The 19,890-nt window shown below is 38.7% G+C and overlaps 1 protein-coding gene across 1 annotated transcript in view; it reads left to right on the top strand.

The window, feature by feature from the left end:
- The window catches only part of MLIP (muscular LMNA interacting protein), a 96,945-nt gene that overhangs the window by 67,688 nt on the left and 9,367 nt on the right, over positions 1-19,890 (top strand). Inside the window, exon 14 of the mRNA XM_015859233.1 lies at positions 2,675-2,800. Within this exon, the coding sequence (XP_015714719.1) occupies positions 2,675-2,800 (126 nt within the window). The remainder of the gene's footprint in view (positions 1-2,674; positions 2,801-19,890) is intronic.

The following is a 19,890-nucleotide window of genomic DNA, read 5'->3' as shown; positions in this document are numbered from 1 at the left end:
TAGGATGGCCAGCATCTTCCTTGGCAATACTCAGCTTTCACTTGCTTCTCAGAGAGGTCAATTTTACCACCCCCTACCAAAGGAAGAGTTCAAGCTTTTACTTAGGGAGCAGTGATTTTGTATAGCTTGGTAGGTAGCTAATAAAGCATTTCAAATTCTGGTTGCTGGCTGATGCCTGCCACTCTTTCAGCAGAGTCAGACATAAACATATGACTCACTCAGCACTTGAGTGCACAATGTCATTTAGAAAATGCTTCCTTAAAGGCAATTATATAGTGTGCTATTGGAAGAGGCTTCCTGCCTAAGGAGAGTAGCTTTTCCTTGATGATTTCAGGTATATTTTTCTGGTTTTTTTTGGTTTGTTTTTTTTTTAAATTGTGTCTTTAAATTGTGTCTTTTCATGGTGTACAGAGGAGTGCTGAAAGGCCTTTTCCTATGGAATAATGACTTAATAAATCTGTTGTTTCATTTTTATTTATTTCCATTTATATGCTTACATATTTCTATTTATATTTGTGTGGAAACCTGGAAGTCTTTCATTTTTGCAGACTCTTGGAAATCTTGGAGAGGGCAAATGTAAAGTGGATCCTACAGTGAATCCTACAAAAAATAATCTTGAGCTATGGATTATAAGTTCATTAAATAAACACTATATTTTCCACAAAGTTAAGCTTCTTAAACATTTCTTATTAAGTTCTTAATGCATTGCAGCAGTCATTACTTTGCTTTTGTTTGTTTTTTTTTAAAAAGAAGTCGCCTCATGGCTTATTTTATTTTCAGTTGAATATGTTCTTTCACACTTGATGATGATGCTTGTGGAAAAGAGGGAGGTGACGTGGCACAAAGCTAAGTGAAACTGCTTAGGCTTTACTGTTCCCAGACATTTTGTGCTCTTCTCCACCCCTGCCTCCTCCCACAGTGACCCTAGTATGGCTCTGCAGATTCTTTCACAGGACTGGGACACAAACATTAGACAAAGGTGCATGTCTTGTCTCCTGCACCATACACCTCTCGCAACCATTCTCTTGCTTTGTTCTTGCTGGAACACAGCAGATACTATTGATATTATTTTGAGTTAATCCATAGTTTAGTTTTCATGGTATATCCAGCAACCTCAGCTCCCTGATTTTGTAACACTATTCAGAACACTTCAGTTGTATCAGCTCTATGTTTTCTGCTACGCTTATGGGTTTACGTTTGCTGCTGGGTTGGTGCTGGTGTACTTTCATATCATGGTAGCAAGGAGCTACCTTCCCCACAGACCTTTGTAGGCTGTTTTTTTGTGGATGTTGTTTGTTTTTTTTCCAGAGTCTTGCTGTGTGGCTCTAGTGAGCATAAAGTGCTGGCCAAACATCCAGTTAGCAAAGAAAAATGTTTCCATCCAGATGGCAGGGCATGAAACCCACTGCCAGCCCAAGCAATGGGGCAGGAATTCATGCCTGGGATGGTTAATGATGAGTAAGGTGGTTTTTTTGTTTTTTGTTTTTTTTTTTTTTTTTGCTGTTGTTTTTTTGTTCCCCTCCCATTTCCTAAACATCTGGGATATGATGTGTATAAGCTTATACTTAATTACAACTGACTAATAATAATAATAATTTTCCAGTTGGGGGGGCAGTGACAGTGCCTGTCTCAGTCCCAGCTGGGCAAGGCAAGCTGCCCTTCTGGGCTGCAGCCACAGAAGGAGCTCAGCAGCAGTTTTGTTTTTATCTACATCAGTAGTGCCAGCCCTCGCTTTTCATGGTGTAGTCATAACAGAGGAGAAGAATATAATTGAGTTACTTGGAAGTTTAAATTAAATTATGGAGTCCCACAGTACTTCAGTATTTACCAAATCCTGGAGCGAATGCACACATTTATCTCCCCTCTTTCTTTTTTTCCTTACTGAAGAAGTAGTCTATTTTAAAGTTATCCTTTTGCTCCTGTTTAGAGTATATGCCACGCTCCATCACATCAGACTTTAAGAATTCTGCAGCTTATATTAAATTTACAAGTAAACTGTCAATTGTTTTAGTTACCTAAAAGTTAACCAAGATTTTTCTTTCTTGACTAAATAATCTGATTTGTCTGAAATGAGGTGTATTGGCCATCCATGCTGATTAAATTCCCTTAACTTGTATTTTTACAAGTGAATTTTTAAAGATACTGTGAAAATGCAGTGTGAAATCACTGGTATTTGTTCCCAGAAGTACTTTCTCCTAAAATGTTGCTACCTGTGTATATGTTAACCACATCACTCATTGCCTTTCCTCATTTTGCTGTTACCATTTTGTGGAGCCCAGAATAGCTATTGCAATTGGAAAGCAGGAGTGTGGCTGCGCATAAAATGTGACTTGATGAACTTATCAAGATGCAGCTAAGCAGCTAGCAAAAACAGCCATCAAAAACTAGAGACAATAGCCTGATGGCCTAGCATCTATTTTTGTGACAGCAACAAAACAAATGTCAGTGATGATGAGCTTGTGTGCTTAAAGCAGCTCTTGCTACTTTTGTCTGTAGTCTGTATTAAAAGTAGGTGAGGCAGCACGAAACCTATATTAATTTGGTGGTGAAATATATGTATTTATATAAACAAACAGTTTAAATATAGTTAGCATAGCCTCAATGGAATTGACTTTTCTAACAGAGACTCCACAAATTATAAAGCATTATGTTTTATTTCCTTCCCTTTGTCAAGACCAAACCTGGTGTCATTCGTCCTGTGCTAGTGAAAGGGAAGAGTGCACAGCAACAGGAAGAGTTCTATCAACCCAACCCTTTTAAAAAGTACCTAGAAGAGATCAGTGATCAAGATACTGAGCAGGTGAGTAACTCTCACTCTGAGGGACTTTGTAATCTTAGTTATTTTCTGTAAACCTGATGGGGTAGACTTAGATATTCATTTTTGTTGTGGTCTCTTGTTTTGGTAAAGTGAATTGTGAAGAAAGCGCACAGCAAATGATTCAGTGAAGGGTGCCTGGCTCCTGGAAGAACATCTTCAGACTGGAGGGAAGCATCTAGATGTTCTTTAGGGATGTCTTTTCGGCAACCTGGAAAGTCATCTGTTGAGGAGGTAGCCTTTTCATAAGGTTCATAGGAAGCACCACATAAAATGAAGAGGCAGTTCTGTTCTGGGCTGCGAAGTGAGTGACTGGTTCAGATCTGTAAGAAAGTGCTTACTCCATCTGGGGTCCAGATCTGAGCAGTCTCTTAAGGGAGATGAAGACAACAAAGACTGAATAAGATTCTCTCTTTTCATCCCAAGGAAAACTATGAGGGAGACCAAGTAAGATCCCGTGAAGTTCTCCAGTATGTAGGTCTATATTCAGGTCCCTCAGTAGTGTGAGGGAATTATTATTCTACTGCACATGGGGAAGGGGTATTAATGGGCAGTCCATGGGGAAGCAGAAGTGCTTTCTTCTCCTACAGACCATAAGATCACTTTGCAAAAAAAAAAAAAGTCTTGAATTTCCCTAGCTTCTCTGAGGTGTTACATCAGAGTAAACACAGATAAGCGGTTCTGATGGCCTTTTCTTGTGCATTCATGTTTGTGTGCATTATTGTGAATTAAACTTTAACAGAAAGACATATTCAGATGTTTGTGTAGGAAGCTGTTATTAACCTCTTCAATATGCTCTGAATTTTCCATCTGGAAAGTAGCAAAATGAAGCCAATAGTTCTTTCACCAGACATGATATGAATAAAATACCATACTACTGAGTTTTTCTTGCTTCTGTTCCTCTCCAGTTACCTTAGAGACTTCAGCAATGGCAATCTTCTTTCATTTTATTACTGAAAATGTTAAAGATTTTTTTTCTTTCTGTTCCTTTCCTTAACTCTGACATTTCTCAAGTGTATTGCAGCATTATAAACAGGGGAAATCTATCTGTAGAATCAGTAGGTTCTAACAAAATAAATATGAGTGGTATTAGAAGTTTTCTTGTTATTCAGGTTTCTATAGAATGTGAAGTATCTCTAAAATACAAAAATATGTTTTTAACTACAGGTTGTGTTTCCAGCCAGAATAAGCTTTCAGTGAGATGAAACACTCAACATCTATTCATCATTAGTAGTATTAGCATTTGTGGTGACTTTTGATGAAAACCTCATCTTCCTTTTTACTCTTCAGATATTAAGTTATGCAAGTCACAAGATTTTAAGTATTAAAAAAATACTATTACTTTTTTTTTTTTTAAAAAAAACAACATTATGTTGCAGCCACTTATTTTGACTCCAAGTATACAAATGTCTTATGTATCTATGATACTTACTTATCCAGACTCCAGACTGCCTAAAGGGCAGACCTAATGTTTTCAGAGAAGACTTAAAATAAAGTTTCACTGGACAGGACAAGCTCTCTGACTGTTCTCTACCCTTTGGAGAGACAAGTCTGCTCTTCCAGCTCACTCTGCTCCTGACAGAAAGGCTTCTTTTTTACATCTCCCCCCTTGACTGGTCTGTATACTTCAGAGCTGAATCAACTTTGTAACATGGCAGTAAATTGACACAGCAGAAAACATCAACTCAAACCAAATAGTGTTTGGCGTAGGCATGGTGAGGTGGTGGATTAATTTTTCCGAGGGAACTGAGGAAGGAAAAGTCTTTCCAAGGTCAGGAAGGACAAGGGAGATCTAGAAACAAGGCCACCCCGTTTGGGAGCAAGAAGTGATCAGTTCAGCTCCTCCATTTCATGGACCTATACCTGCTCACTGTTCACTCCTAAGGGATGGGCACTTCTGCTTGTTTTCTGACATTTGGCGGTAACTATGGAGACAAACCAACTTATGTCATTTTGGTAAATTGTTTTTGGACACTAGTTACCCTGGCGTGGTTGACCTTACTTGACAGCAGACTTGCAATATCTTTTCAGAGCTACTGTACATGTTTGTGGAAATTGGTATTATTTGTAGGTGAGATTTTTGTGAATCTCAAGTTTCTAAGTGTGTACAGTATAAATTAGTTATGGAAGCATACTACTGAAGCACCTAGGGTGCAATAAGTCCATGAATATATGTGGTTGTATAACACAAGCCAAACACTATTTTATATAAAAGTATGTAAATACTTCAAGAATTAACTAAATTGTGAACTTTGCTAGATGGAAAAGTTGATTTGATGATGAAAGTTCTGCTTCCTTTATTTAAAAGAAGTCATATGCTTTAAAATACAGGTAAGTAAGTAAGTATTCTTCTCTTATTTCCTAGGTTAGGATAAATACATTTACATCATTTACATGTTGGTGTAAAGTACTTGTGGTTTTTTTTTTTTTTTTTTTTTTTGAGATATCTTTTGAGACATCCTTGTTGTGAGAAAGATGCTACTTAGATCTTGATTCAGATGGATGAATTGGCTTAACAAAGACCTCATTTTGACTGTGTGAAGAAGTATATAATGGGCAGAAACTTCAGCATAGGAAGTTCCGCACGAATGTGCGGAAGAACTTCTTTATGATGAGGGTGATGGAGCACTGGAACAGGCTGCCCAGGGAGGTGGTGGAGTCTCCTTCTCTGGAGATATTCAAGACCCTGTAGGACAGGACTCAATTGCAGTATTTATCTCCAGCCATAGCTTTGCTAGCTTATGAGGACATGTAGAAATGTGTACTTGTGTATCCCATGCTGCATCAGAAGTGGTGAGCCCAAAGGGGTGAGGGAGGTGATTAAAACGTAGACTACAAGTTGGGGTTTCTTTGCTTTCTGCAGAAGTACTGGAGCTGTTCCATTTGTTCTGGAGTAAGGACTTAGCAAGTATTTATTTCCAAGGGCAAAACTGCTTATCCTATCACTCATTTGTTTTTCCTTTTTGAGATTTTTTTTTTTTTCCCCAGTCATGCTATGAGCTTTACCTTTTAATATTTCTGTTCTTCATTTCTGTACGCATTTTCTTTCCTTTTTCTTTCAAATACCATTAATGTCACGTTAACAGGGTTCAATATGGCATCAGCTTTAACTCCACTTTTCTTGTTTTTCTTAGACCTCTGTAGTACTTTCCCTCCCTGCCTGATCTGCCAATGTGACCCTGAGCACTGGTAGCCATGCGGGTGGCATTGGGTTTGAGACATAATGATGCAGCCAGCTGTAAGTGCTGACCTTCCCTGTAAGTGCTTTCCCTCCCTAAGCTGAACACAGTTTTCTTTGCATGACAGAGTAGCTTGTTTGTTTTTCACTTCATTGATAAATCTTGCCATGTGGAAAAAGACCATCTCACTTTTAACAAAATACTATTTTTTTTCTTTATCCAACAGCTGTTTTCAAGCTGATAGTTCTTAGTAATATATATATATTTTTCATTATTTATTTCCCTTTGCTCTATATACGTTTAATTAAATAATACAAATTGAGAAAACAATACTCATGCCCACGCTTTTATTTTTTCAGGCAATACATTAGCTTCTTCTGGAACTAATTTCAGCCCTTGTCACAAATTTTCTAAGTATTGAACTCAAAGGCACAGCATGGGGAGGAGTTTGTCATCAACACTCAGCCAGCCAAATTCAGAATGAATTGTGTGAGGCCTCGGCAGCATGACACTGGTGCCAAAAGCTGGATTTGCTTCCCTGAATCTGTCCCAAGTCTTTTAAAAGTCAGTGGTTTTAAAGGTTGTTGTCTGTTTTGTGTACAAAAAGCACATAATAATTGTGGGTTTTTTAAATTTTTTTTACCATAGCTACTGCTACCTTCAGTCAACTCTCTGAACTTCAGTGTGTGAGCACCTGCTCTGTGTTAACTTCTAATTACTCTGTGTAATCTCTAAGAAGGCTCATTAGGAATTTGACGAAGTGCCTGAAGCGTTCTAGAAAGGATATAGTTAATACAGGCTTTGTTTTGCACATCTTGTATTTTGTTTGTTTTAATCCCAGTCTAGAATTTCAGAAAATTGCCCCATTCTATGGTCATTATATTGTAGAACAAGATCCAGATCCTTTTGGGCTCTCCTTTTTTGTCACTTTAGCTAAACTGCAGGAGGGTGACAAGCACAACAGGAACATCTGTGGTGTGTGTGTACATTTATGCCTAAGTATCTGTGAGGACATGCTGGTAAAAGTGCTTAGTGTAGAGCTATTGTATTAGCATGAAGATGCATTATTTTTCCAAGTTAATCACAAAACCTTATGAACTGTAACCAAGGCTTTTTTTCCCTCTCATTCTCTGGTATAAATTTACTTTTCTCTCTTCCTTTTCCTTTTTTTTTTTTTTTCCCCTTTTACAATGCTGCTCTTACACCCTCTGCATCAAACTAAACTGTTCTCTACAAATAAATCCCCTTTGTATCCTCTTTTCTCCTTCCTTACTGACTGTTTAAACCCATGACCTTTCTACCACTTTCTCTCCATCATACATGATGTTCATGAGAATCCTTATAGCTATTACAGTCACAACTCTTTGTACAGTAAGTTGAGTACTGAGCACGGTGTGATTCAAGAGTAGCATCAGGCTTTTATCCATTTAAAACTAGTCAGAATCCTGCTGTGTCAGTAGTGCTGGCAGGTGACCTGGGAAATAATCTCAGATGAATGTCTTCCTGCCCCTGGAGTTAGTACTGCTTTTCCTTGCCCCCTCCAGCCTGGCTTTGATCACCTTCAGGTAGGGGATATCCGCAATGTCTCTGGGCATCTGACAGCAAATTCTCAACCATTAGTATTGGGAGGGAGAATTTCACTCTGAAATTCATGGTCCACTTCAGTTGGGGTGCTGGAGCTTAAAGCATTGATTTTAAGTACTGTTTTTTCAGGCTACATTGGTGGAAGCACCAGAGTTAAATTCACACAACCGGTTTCAGGCCCAGTGGGAGCTAAGACTGATAGGGGGATAAGTAGCACCTCCACTGATACTGGCCAATAGTTATACTCTGGAGGAAATGCCTGAAGATGCTTTTCTCTCCCCAATGTTTGTAAACAGAATTAAAGTTCATAGACGACATTGATGGAGTCTTGATTTACTTCCTACTGCCCTGTGGAGTTTATAAATTGGAATGAACACAAAATAACAACTACCATAATAATAAAAACAACAAAAAAGGCAAGACAGTCTTCCATTCTGTCCTTTAGGGATTCTGAGCGAATTCTACTTTTTCACATTTACTGGGTTGGGTTTCGTTTCCTGATTTAATTTTTGCTAAGTGGGGCTGACATGTTTATTTGGGCAGTAATTATTTTATGATCAAGTTTTTTTCAGCAAGTTTCCTGGTTCACTGCAGGGCATTCACTTGAACAAACAAGCAACATGTCATAAGATAATTAAAGCCATTTTTTTGTAATGAAAATAGGTGTTTTCTAGTGATAATGAACAGTGCCAGAAATTCAGATTTGTATGGAAAGGCAAATAAGTTAGAGTTGACTGAAGATAATTAAGGTAGTGTGAATGTTTTTTGTTACTATCAAGTTAGTCATTTTATCACTGATACTCTTGCTGTATAATTGCTTAGACATAGAAACCTTTTGCAGTCCCTCTGATTTCTCTATGTCACTTTCTTCATTTTACATTTACTTCATAAATTCTCTCCCCTACTCAGATCCTTTGTGCAATATTAGAAAAGTACGTAGTAGGGTTCTTCTTCATATAGCTATTGGCTGTGCATTCTCACCAGCAGCAAATAAGAGCCTGCATGTTGCTCTCATAAAGATTTGCACTAGCAGAGGTACTACCATGGTCTTCCCTGGTAAGCTTTACACATGTGAACTTCTCCAGGAATCCTGAACTGAGTGGGGCTGAGGAGATGAAGGAACTCTCACTGGTCTTATTGGAGCTTTTTCTCTGCTGTAGATCATCAGGAAGGCAGAGCTTATGAGCAGACCTGCCCACCCTGGGTGCCTCCCTTCCCCCTCAGCCCCAGCTTCCCATTTGGGTGAATTTCCCACTCACAAACAACACCAGGGAAGCTATTTCTTGCCTCTTGTCCAATAAACAAACTATCCGCATGGCTATGGGAAGCTTTTTGCCTGGGACCAGGACTTTTGATGGAGAGGTGAGGGGATTGTTGCAACGCTGGATTTTGCCATGGCTCCTGCTCTTCTGCCTGAATTACATCATGCCCTCCTGACCCATGATAAGGCAAGAGGCAGAATAGCCTGACAGAGAGCCTTTGATAGCGAGGGGGATGTTGGTTTGCCTCCAAAGATGAATAAAAAAGAAAGAATAAAAGATAGTGTCCAGATGTATACGTGATCATAACTAAAATTTCAACCCAGTGAACTGTCTAAGAGACTACAAAAGGTGAAGTTGTTTCCAAGTGTTTGTTGTAGTTTACTTTATTTTCCACCAGAGGGCAAAGCTCACTGCCATTTATTCTTTAGATCATTAAATACATGTTATAAAAATACTTCTGACAGTGGATAGGGCATATTGGTGAATGGAGTTGCTAATTTTCACCTACAGTTTCAACCTCAAAATTACTCTATGCAACAATTTGCTCTGAAATGAGGTTTTAGAAAACACACGCATCATCAACAAGACAAACACAAAACGAGTATCATCGTGTTTCTGCTTCTTATATTAGAGAAGATAAGGGTGGTGAGCTCCTAAACTAAATATAATTTATTTATTTTGGTCTCACTGCACAAGCAAATGTCAGCTGTCTATCTGAAATGCTTTACTAAAAGGATACTGTGCTGTAAGCATCTTAGACCCAGAACTAGGCTATTCTTGTCTGAAGACTCACCAGCTACCTGAATCTTCATAGCTCGTGGAATTTCACAAATAAAACTGAAAAGACAGACCTGAAAGGAATTCTACGCTTCTTGTTCTTGACAAACCACGCTTCTGAGGCGGCTATTACTAGACAAACTGTTACAATGGGCAGTATGTGACCATGTCTTTTTCTCTTTACTCAGCAGACCAATTAAAGCAGACAGGAGTCCTTCTTCAGTTTCTTCTGAAATAAATAATTGAATGAGTTGAGCTTCTTGTATTAGAAAAGCCCATTTGCACTGAGATAGCTCTGAAAGGTGGATTCAAGATTGCAACTAATGTTGTGACAGAGTGTCTGGAGTAACACTTAGCTCTTTGGTTGATTCCAAAGCTTGATTCTAAGGGGAATCCCCCCAGTTTTTATCTAACTGTGTAGGGTGTAAGAGCTCAGCTGCCAGCACAAGCCCTGTTGTGCTCCCTGGGGATTCTGAGAGGCAGCAGAGTCTCCTTCTCCTGAGGGAGAAAATAATGTGTGTGCCCCGGTGGCGCAGTGGTAGGAATGCCGCCTTGCAACACTGGGGCCCGGGGTTCGAATCCCCCCTGTGGCGCAAGTGGTAGAAGTGCCGCTCTGCTACACAGAGGCTTGAATCCCGGGGGTTGGACTCGATGATCTCTAAGGTCCCTTCCAACCCGCACAAGACTATGATACTATGATGATATGATGATAATAGCCTCTGCCACTTGCATTGCACTCCTGGTTCGGGGGGCTGACTTCAGGGATGTATGTCCACTGCATATACCCTGGTGTGCCAAGGGAGCCTGATTTTCTCTCATCTTGAGACATCTCAGCATAATCAGCCAATCTAGGCATCTTCTGAACAGAAGGGCTGCAAGAAATCAGGACAGCATGTGGCCTGATAAAAGTGCACTTTCATTTTACAGGTGTCAATTTCTTTGTTGATCCTCTTCCTGCCAGATACTACTGAGTCATTTACTCCGTTAAGGGGAAGGAGATTTCTTTTCTGTCCATCACATCAGTCACAGAAGCTCAGAAGCATGTAGAGGCACAATTAATGTAAATATCTGTCAGGGCAGAGAGCATTATTATTTGTGAAACGAGTATTTATTTTGAAGGTAGAAGGCAATGAACTGTCCAAGTGAAAAAGGCAGAGATGGGGTGGACATGCAACTACAGCTGGGGCTATCAGTCCCCATTCACTTTCAAATTGTCTTTTCTGTTTCTGTCAGCATGGGCTGAGTGTGCAATTCAGGTTTGCCTTTCTGGAAATCTTCCTGTCAGTTAAATATATAGCAGTGCTGTTTTGAAAGCGGATTGAAGAGTCTGGGTTTTTTAAACAGAAAGCGTTAAAAAAAAAAAAGGACCATTTTCATACATTATCAGGCATAGAAGAAGACGTTACAGGACCAATATTTCAGAGGACAAATTTCTATTAGTGTCTGAGTTTAGAATCAAGACATTTTCATTTGTTTTTCTGCACCTAAATGGAGTTTTCTTGAAATAACTAAATGTTGTCTTGTTGGAAGGGCAGCCTTCTGCAATCAATTGCAGGTCTGAAGGCTCATAAGTAAGCAAAATATTTAAAGAGAATCTTTATTATTATTTTTTTAAATGAGATCAGTGTTTACCTCACTGTCCAATCTCCTCCTCACTGGAGTATGATTAATAGCTGCATAGTGGGAATTGACATTCTGTGAATGCAGCAGCCTTTCGGGGTTGCCATGGAAAAGCTCTTTTCTCCCAGACATCATCCCAGATGCTTTTATTTCCAGAAGAGACTTTCTTTCTCTCTTCTGAACTTTGATATTTAAATGATGAATTTCTACATCTGTCCTTGTGTGGGTGTATTGTGGTTGATCAGCTTTCTGCTATCTGTGATCCAGAACAATTAGTTAAATATAGGAAAAAAAATAAAAAATAAAAGGGAGGAAAACAAACCAGGTAATTAGTTCTGTGCTATAAATTGGATCTTCTAGCTGAGAAAATATTAATGCTTAATAATGTTTTGTGTCCTCTTTGTGAGTCCTCTGTATAGCACTTATTTATTTATTTATTTATTTGTGTTCTTTGGCCTTGGTGACTTATTTTAATCCTATCATACTTAGGTGAAATTTATGTTACTTTGGGCTCAGTTTGATAATGGCCACAGGAAATATTCCTGGAGTTCTCTCTCAGCATGTCTTCAAAGAAAAGCATTTGTCTTAAAGCATTTCAGAAATATCTTGGCAATCAGTTGCTTTCTTTGAAGCCATCAAATTATCACCAGAACAGGAAGGGAGCTCAAGCTCAATGAGAGACACAGCAACATGCACTTAACACAGGGATGTCTTAAGTCTTGCACAGTGTGGAAAGAGCTCTGCTACCCACTTGTATAGAGACAGCTCTTCTGAAGGTAAAAAGAAATTGATTGCTGTGTCACTCCTTTTTGCCTGGGCAGTTATGCAATTTTGAGAGTCTTGCTGTCTGTATTTCCACTAGGAGAAGCTGCTAAAGGTAGAAGCCTGGCATTTTTTTCTGTGTAATTGTATTGATTTAGAAAACACTCACACAAAGCATTGTTGTTTTTTTTAACACAGTAGGATCGGACTCCTATAGGCCTTGAAGTAAAAATGTGCATGGTGCATGCTGTGCCCAGAATTGCCCAGGTTTCCTCTTGGAACATAATTAGAGCTGTTTTTGGTGCCTTCTTCCTTCTCACTTATATGGGCTGTCTTTACTGGGGTAGCCTAAAGCAGTCTTAAACACCAGGAAGTGCGTTAAAATTCTTAGTCTTCATTCTTTTAAGTCCCTGCATAATTTAAATTGAGTTTGGTTTTATGCCTGGCCTTCTAGGATGATTTTGCACAGCAGATTTCAGGTGGACATTTTTAACACATACAACGATATTGGATGTCACAGAAAATCTAGCCCTAATTTCTCTGAGATATCTTTATCATTGCCCTCTCTGTCTTCAGTTTAACACATCCTAGGACAACAAGCAAAGGAAATACAGCAGCTGAAACACTAGAACACTCAATATCTTCTTTTAATGCCTCTACTGGTTTATGAAGATGATTTTATGACATGTCCCATGGTGATAGGTGCAAACTTGCCATAGCTTAGAGGCTGCTGCTGCTGCTGCTGCTGCTGCTAGGAACTTAATCCATGGGCTGGATTTGGACTGGGTACAACTCCATTTCCAAGGGAAGTTGAAACTGGAGAAACAGGAAATGATAAATCTCTATTAGTAGTTGGGCAAATGGGAACTGCAACCTAGGCCTGTGATTTTCCTTTTAACATAGTAATAAACACGAAAGAAAAAACTATAAAAACAGAAGCAAATATGAGTGAAAAAAACTGAAACAAGATTTGGTGAGCAGGTGACCTATGTGAGAAACAGTGATAGAATGATAGAATCACCAAGGTTCGAAAAGATCTCCAAGATCATCCAGTCCAGCCATCCACCTACCACCACTATTTCCCTCTAAACTATGACCCTTATTACAACATCTAAACATTTCTTGAATACCTCCAGGGATTGTGACTCAGCCACCTCCTGGGCAGCCTGTTCCAGTGCCTAACCACTCTTTCTGAGAAGAAATTTTTTCCTAATATCCAACCTGGTGCAATTCAAGGCCATTCCCTTGAGTCCTATTGCTAGTTATGTATGAGAAGAGGCTGACCCCCATCTTGTCATGAACTCCTTTCAGGTAGCTGTAGAGCTGTGTTCCTCATGAGACTCCTCACAGCTTTGTTGTCCTTCTTTGGATACACACCAGGGCCTCCATGTCCTTCTTGCAGTGAGGGTCCCACAGCTGAACACAGTCCTCAAGGTGTGACCACCAGTGCTGAGTACAGAGCGACAGTAAATTCCCTGCTCCAGCTAGCAACAATTTCTGATGCAAGCCAGGATGCCACTGGCCTTCTTGGCCACCTCAGCACATGGCTGGCTCATGTTCAGCCAAGCATCAACCAACATCCCCAGGTCTTTTTCTTCCACATTGTCTTCCTGCCACCCTGCCCCAAGTCTGCAGTATTGCCTGGGGTTGTGGCCAAAGTACAGGACCCAGCATAATAATATGCTTTTTATCAAAGGCAGTGAAACAACAGTCAAAAAGCACATGGATTGAAACACTCAGACTAAAAGATGAAAATTATAATGAATGGAAGCAATCTCAAAATACCCACAGCTATAGAGAAAATGGAACACAGTGAACACAAATGTTTCTAGAGAATTTCCTGCTGCTGTAAATAACCCTTCTGAGTCATCGGAGAAAGTGAGCACTGAAAGCTGATGAACCTTTGGAAACTCTAAGTTTCAAAGGAAAAGTTGAGGCAGTTAGAATTCACTTAACTTTCATTGCAGTTATTGGTACAGTATGAATTCTGTAATATAGCCTTAATTAACTCAAATTCCAGTTATGTTAAAAAAAATTATACTACAGTTAGTTCTGTTGAAATTTCGAGAATGTGCTTACAGCACAAATATTATTTACCTATGTTTCAGAAATGTTTGTTCTTCAAGTCATTACTGTGGAGTTTCTTTTGGCAAAGTGTCTTGAACTTTGATGAAGAGGTCATATAAACTGTAAATTATTGTACTAACTTTTTATGTTGTCAATAATGGCTATCATCTTAGTAGTTAGACGGAATATTTATACAAATTTTATTATTTTAGTTGACAGTTATATGTATATACTTATGAAGATTGACAATTCAGTTAAAACAGGTCATGGATTTAAAGCATCTAAGGTCAAAACTGAGGTCAGTGCAACTTTGATACCTTGAAAACTTACTCAGGAAACAATTCTTATTTGATCATGCTTCTGATTTGGAAAGAAAGTACACAAGAGCTTTGAAAATTAAATTCATTTCATTTCATGCTTTTGCCTGGAATTTGAAAGTAATGAAGTTTAAAGTTCTTGGGTAGTTCTGAGTCAATGAACAACGACCTCTTTCTTGGAGCACAAACACATCCACCTCTTCAAAGCACTGACTCAGTTTCTGTCAGTTCATAAATAGGTCACAGTAGATGTGTCAAGAAAATGTCAAATGTTCATGATGCTGAAAATTCTGAAGCTTTTTTTGTTGTTGTTGTTTTTTTGCTTTCTGATACAGCTAAAATTTTGAATATGTTGAAATACTCCTAAGCTGAAAATGTCTCATTTGGGTTATGTGAACAAAGCAGATGAAAGTACTAATCCGGATCATTAGAAGACACTTTCTACCCAGCTGCCTCACTTTTTTCTTTTCTTTTCTTTCCTTTTCTTTCCTTTTCTTTCCTTTTCTTTCCTTTTCTTTCCTTTTCTTTCCTTTTCTTTCCTTTTCTTTCCTTTTCTTTTCTTTTCTTTTCTTTTCTTTTCTTTTCTTTTCTTTTCTTTTCTTTTCTTTTCTTTTCTTTTCCTCTTCCGTTTCCTTTCCTTTCCCTTTCCTTTTCCTTTCCTTTCCTTTCCTTTCCTTTCCTTTCCTTTCCTTTCCTTTCCTTTCCTTTCCTTTTTCCTTTTTCCTTTTTCCTTTCCTTTCCTTTCCTTTCCTTTCCTTTCCTTTCCTTTCCTTTCCTTTCCTTTCCTTTCCTTTCCTTTCCTTCCTTTCCCTTTTCCTTTCCTTTCCCTTTCCTTCCTTTTCCTTTCCTTTCCTTCCTTTCCTTTTCCTTTCCTTTCCTTTCCTTTCCTTTCCTTTCCTTTCCTTTCCTTTCCTTTCCTTTCCTTTCCTTTTTCCTTTCGCTTTCTTTCCTTTCTTTCCTTTTCTTTCCTTTCCTTTCCTTTCCTTTCCTTTCCTTTCCTTTCTTTCTTTTTACTTTCCTTTCCTTTCCTTTCCTTTCTTTCCTTTCCTTTCCTTTCCTTTCCTTTCCTTTCCTTTCCTTTCCTTTCCTTCCTTTCCTTTCCTTTTCCTTTCTCTTTCCTTTCCTTTCTTTCCTTTCCTTTCCTTTCCTTTCCTTTCCTTTCCTTTCCTTTCCTTTCCTTTCCTTTCCTTTCCTTTCCTTTCCTTTCCTTTCCTTTCCTTTCCTTTTCTTTTCTTTTCTTTTCCATTTCCATTTCCATTTCCATTTCCATTTCCATTTCCCTTTCCCTCCCCTTCCCTTCCCTTTCTTTGGATTCTAGTGTCTTGAGTCTTCCATACAGGCTGGTATCCTGCTTGGCCATCAGCTCAGGTCAAACACTTGAGTGAAATTATCCTAGTGACAAAGTACAGAAATAATTAGCTCACTGCTAATGGTTCTTCCCCTAGTTTCCACAAAGTGCACTAACAGTGAATTTACAGTTCAGTGTTTTATGCAAATGATCATAAAAGAAACATTCAGGTCAGAGAACACAATATTCTGGTGTCATGTTTTTGTAATGTTTCTGTCAATATTCTACATCATAACATCATGTGCAGTATGGATCATGAAAAGGTTCATACTCCAGTTCCATGGAATAACAAAGTCCTGAATACTCAGCTCTCAGAAGAAAACTACATATCCCAGAGGACTTCACAGCCAGAGATAAGTCATGGGAGGAGGACATATATAATCTTGCTCCCAGGCTGGAGCTCTCTCTCTCTTGGACTCTCGGAGAGTGGGAAGCGTTCCAGCCGTGTTGCCTAGAGTTCACAGTAGGCCTCTCAGTTTTCAGGGACTCTCTCTGTTTTGTTCAATTTATTAGCCTCAATCATATTGTATTATATTGCGTTATCTTGTATTCTGATATCATATTTAGTAAAATAAGTTTTCCTCCTTAGATTGCTGCCGCTGTTCTCTTTTCCCATACCCCTTTTCCCTTCCTTTATGGGTCGGGGGCCCTACGGGGCAGCTGTCCCCTGTCACAGGCACAGGTAAATCTAGGTAACCCGTGACATCTGGTTATTGATAGGATTTCTTATCTGTGAACATTCTGTTTTTTATTTTCTAAGTGAGAATTGAAGTGCACATGAGAAATAAAAGTGGTCGTTTTTTGTTTTTTTTTTCTTCTTTTTTTCATTTCAGAAAGCTTTATTTTTCTTCTTTTCTGTTGCTGATATCATCAGTTGTTTTTTTCTGTCTTGGACTAGCCTTCCATGAGAAGTCAAAGAAGGCCTCAGAAAGGTTAGCTCAGGGGAAACTGAGTCTGCGTGCATCTTCACCTGTAACCTACCTTCCACAAAACCTTGCAACTCCAGCAGCCTCTACCTATGCTAATAAAAATTCTTCCATTGCACCTCATTTGGCTGACATCCCAAAGCTCTATCCTGTCTGGGAAGAGTGTCTGTGTGTGTTGTCCCTCTTGTGAAGGTACTAATTAGTATCTGGAGAGAGATTAAAAATCTTTGAATTAAAAAAGCAAAGAAAAAATATGTATAGTAATGATGAAGTCAGCAAATATGCTTTATTTCATTCTTAGCTGAAGGCAGAGTATAAGTCTTTCTTGCAACTACTATTTCTACTTTACAATTCTCATACAGAGATGGCAGATGCAAAAAAAAATAAAAAATAAATAAATAGATTACATGACCAACTGAATCCTTGAGACTGATTTTGTAGTGTGTTATTTCAGATGGACAATATACTCCATAATTATAAACTATTTCCACTACTTGTTTTCTCTCTCTTTAGTTGAAGGTAGTCCACGCTGTGCTGATCCAGATGTTGTACCATTTTTTGGTACTCTAGTTTTCATGCATTTCTGTGTAGAAAAAGTAGTTATCCATGAAAAGGTTTTATAAAAAAAGTGTGTTTGTTCATGCCTTTGTAAGCAAGCATTTTTGGACTTTGAAATAATGAGAAATTAGTAACTTTCCTGTTGAGAAGGAACTGCCCTGTATTTTATGAGTGTTAAGTACCTCATTTAATTCAAAGTAGATAAAAGGCAAAGGTGTATTTAGAAAGAATGGTATGTAACATTTTTATTTGTTTTGTACATTCAGGAATAAAATGGAACACAGGAACTTCTGTATGAATATGAGGAAAAACTTCCTTGCAGTGAAGATGACAGAGCACTGGATCAGGCTGCTGGGAGAGGCAGGGCAGTCTCCTCTGGAGATTTCAAAGTCTATCTGGACCCTTTCCTGTGTAACCGACTGTGGGGAACCTACTTTAGCAGGGCAGTTGGACTAGATGATCTCCAGAGGTCTCTTTCAACTCTTATGATTCTGTGATCACCCTACTGGTTCCAGAGAATTTAAAATGTGTTTCTCAATTAGCAAAGGTTGTAGATCCTCTTGAGAGTAACTTAGACTCGTGAAAAAGGTCTTACATCGAAAACACATATGAGGACTTTATATTAGTTTAGAGGCTGCTGTGATTCATAGTACAATAAAGGTAAATTGACCTTTTAAAGGCAAATATGTCTTGCTGATTACTCTATGGAACTAAATGAACAAAGGTCTAACTAAGACATTATATAACTCCCCCTTTTCTAAGCCTTGGCTGAGTCTGTTTTGGGCAGACAGATATTTTCCCTTTGAACCTATGCACTGCAAATACTTATCTATAGTTAGGATATTCTGATCTCTTCAGTACAGTTTTCACAACCACAACTAGGTATTTGTCTAGTTTATTCTTTCACTGTCCTTAGAAATAATTCACCAGAGACTGAGTGGGGCTTGGAAAAAAAAGAAATTGTAATAAATTAACTTTAAAAGAGTAATGTGGAATTTTATAACTGTCAAAAGAATCGATAATAGAAATTTTAAAGGCAATATTATCATCCTTCAACATGAATATATGTAATCCTAAACTTGTAGGAAAAAAAAATAGGGCTTCCTTCCAGATGCTTTGTCCCAGAGATGGAAAACTGCCAGTAACAGAACATGCTGAGGTTTCATGAAGGCAGCACTTCAGTAAAAAGTACATAGTCCAAATTTCATCCTCACTTCATATCTTGTGGACGTGGGCACATTCCTGAGGGATGATAGTCACATGATATCTAGTAAGGAATGCCTAATTCTGCCGCCTTCTGCCTACTTTGCATTTTTGGGTCTTTTCAGCTGTTTTTCCTATATTCTGTTGTTGATAGCTCATAATTGCAGAGAAATTACCTTCATAGTCTGAGGATATTTTTCGTCTAAGTTGTTTTTTGGTCTGTAAGATGTACTGTGAGCCAGGTGCAATACTGAATTCAAACTGTTAGGCTGCATGTCCTGCTAGAACCGTCTGAACACCTTGGGCTGACCATCTTGCAGAGAGAATAAGAACAGAAACAAATGCCCTCATTTAGTACTTGCACAGACACCTGGGACAGCCAGTTATAGTGCACATCCTATCCTGCAGAGGTTAAAACTTACCTTGCTTTCTTCCATAAGAATCAGGTCCTTACACACATTGCTGCAGAAAGCAAATGCCCTGTTTTCTATCCTACTTGTTGGGTTGAAGCAGTATGCACTCAAGAACACAAAAATCATATTAGCGAGGAAAAATCTGAAGCCTCTTAGTTAAACTCTGCGAGGACAGGCATGGGGCCTCTTTCACAGAAAGGCTTACACATTTCAGGTTATGTTGACACTTGATGGAAATAACACAGGAACTGGCCTTTAGCTTATGAAGATGAAGTCACTCCGGCCAAGACACTCATTTCCTTTGCTGTTGGCAGAGGCAGAGCTACTGCCGAACTCCCTTCTTTTCAGGGACCTGAAGGACTAAGTGTTATTCCAGCAAAAGTAATGTAGTACTTCTCTTATGTACTCCATATGTGCTCAAGTACTACTTGAAGTCTGTAAGTCTAAAGTCGCTAGATGCGACTTTCTGAACTCCAGGTCGTGGCAAATGGCATGACAGATCTTCAGAAATCTGAGTAATAGAATGTATGCACTTGTCTATGTTAGCTTCTTGGGGTTTTCATTTGACAGATGACTTTTGAAAGCACACTTTAGAAAACTGGATGTTACTCAGTCTTTTTCTAAGTCTTACTCCTGTATTAACTTTTATTTCCATCATTAATCTGGGAAGTCCTTGACAACCTTCCACTTGTTTTCCTTCAATTAACAATCTACAAAGTAATCAGCATCAGGAGTGCCTGTCTAGAAAATATAGATTATTTTCCTTCTCTGTGGGGACTGTTTTAAATATTGGCTTTCTAGCTTGAAAAGAAGGTGCTATCAAAATAAAAGAAACAAACGCATCTTTTGGAGAAAAAATGATGATTACAGGTAAGGTCAACGGAGGAACGTGAGACCTCATACTCAAGAAACAAAGCAAGGCAGAGTTAAGACTCGCAGAGTCATTTTAGGTGAATGTAGTTGACAGTGAGTCCTGGCAAGAAAGGCGAGGAGAAGAAATGGAGTAGAAATACATTTTTCCTTGATGGGTTGAATGTGCAACTTGAGAAAAAGGGTTGC

This window comes from Coturnix japonica, chromosome 3, assembly GCF_001577835.2.
Source record: "Coturnix japonica isolate 7356 chromosome 3, Coturnix japonica 2.1, whole genome shotgun sequence".
Lineage (NCBI taxonomy): Eukaryota > Metazoa > Chordata > Aves > Galliformes > Phasianidae > Coturnix > Coturnix japonica.
Note: the sequence above shows the minus strand (reverse complement) of the source record. Positions and strands in the feature narration are given on the sequence as shown.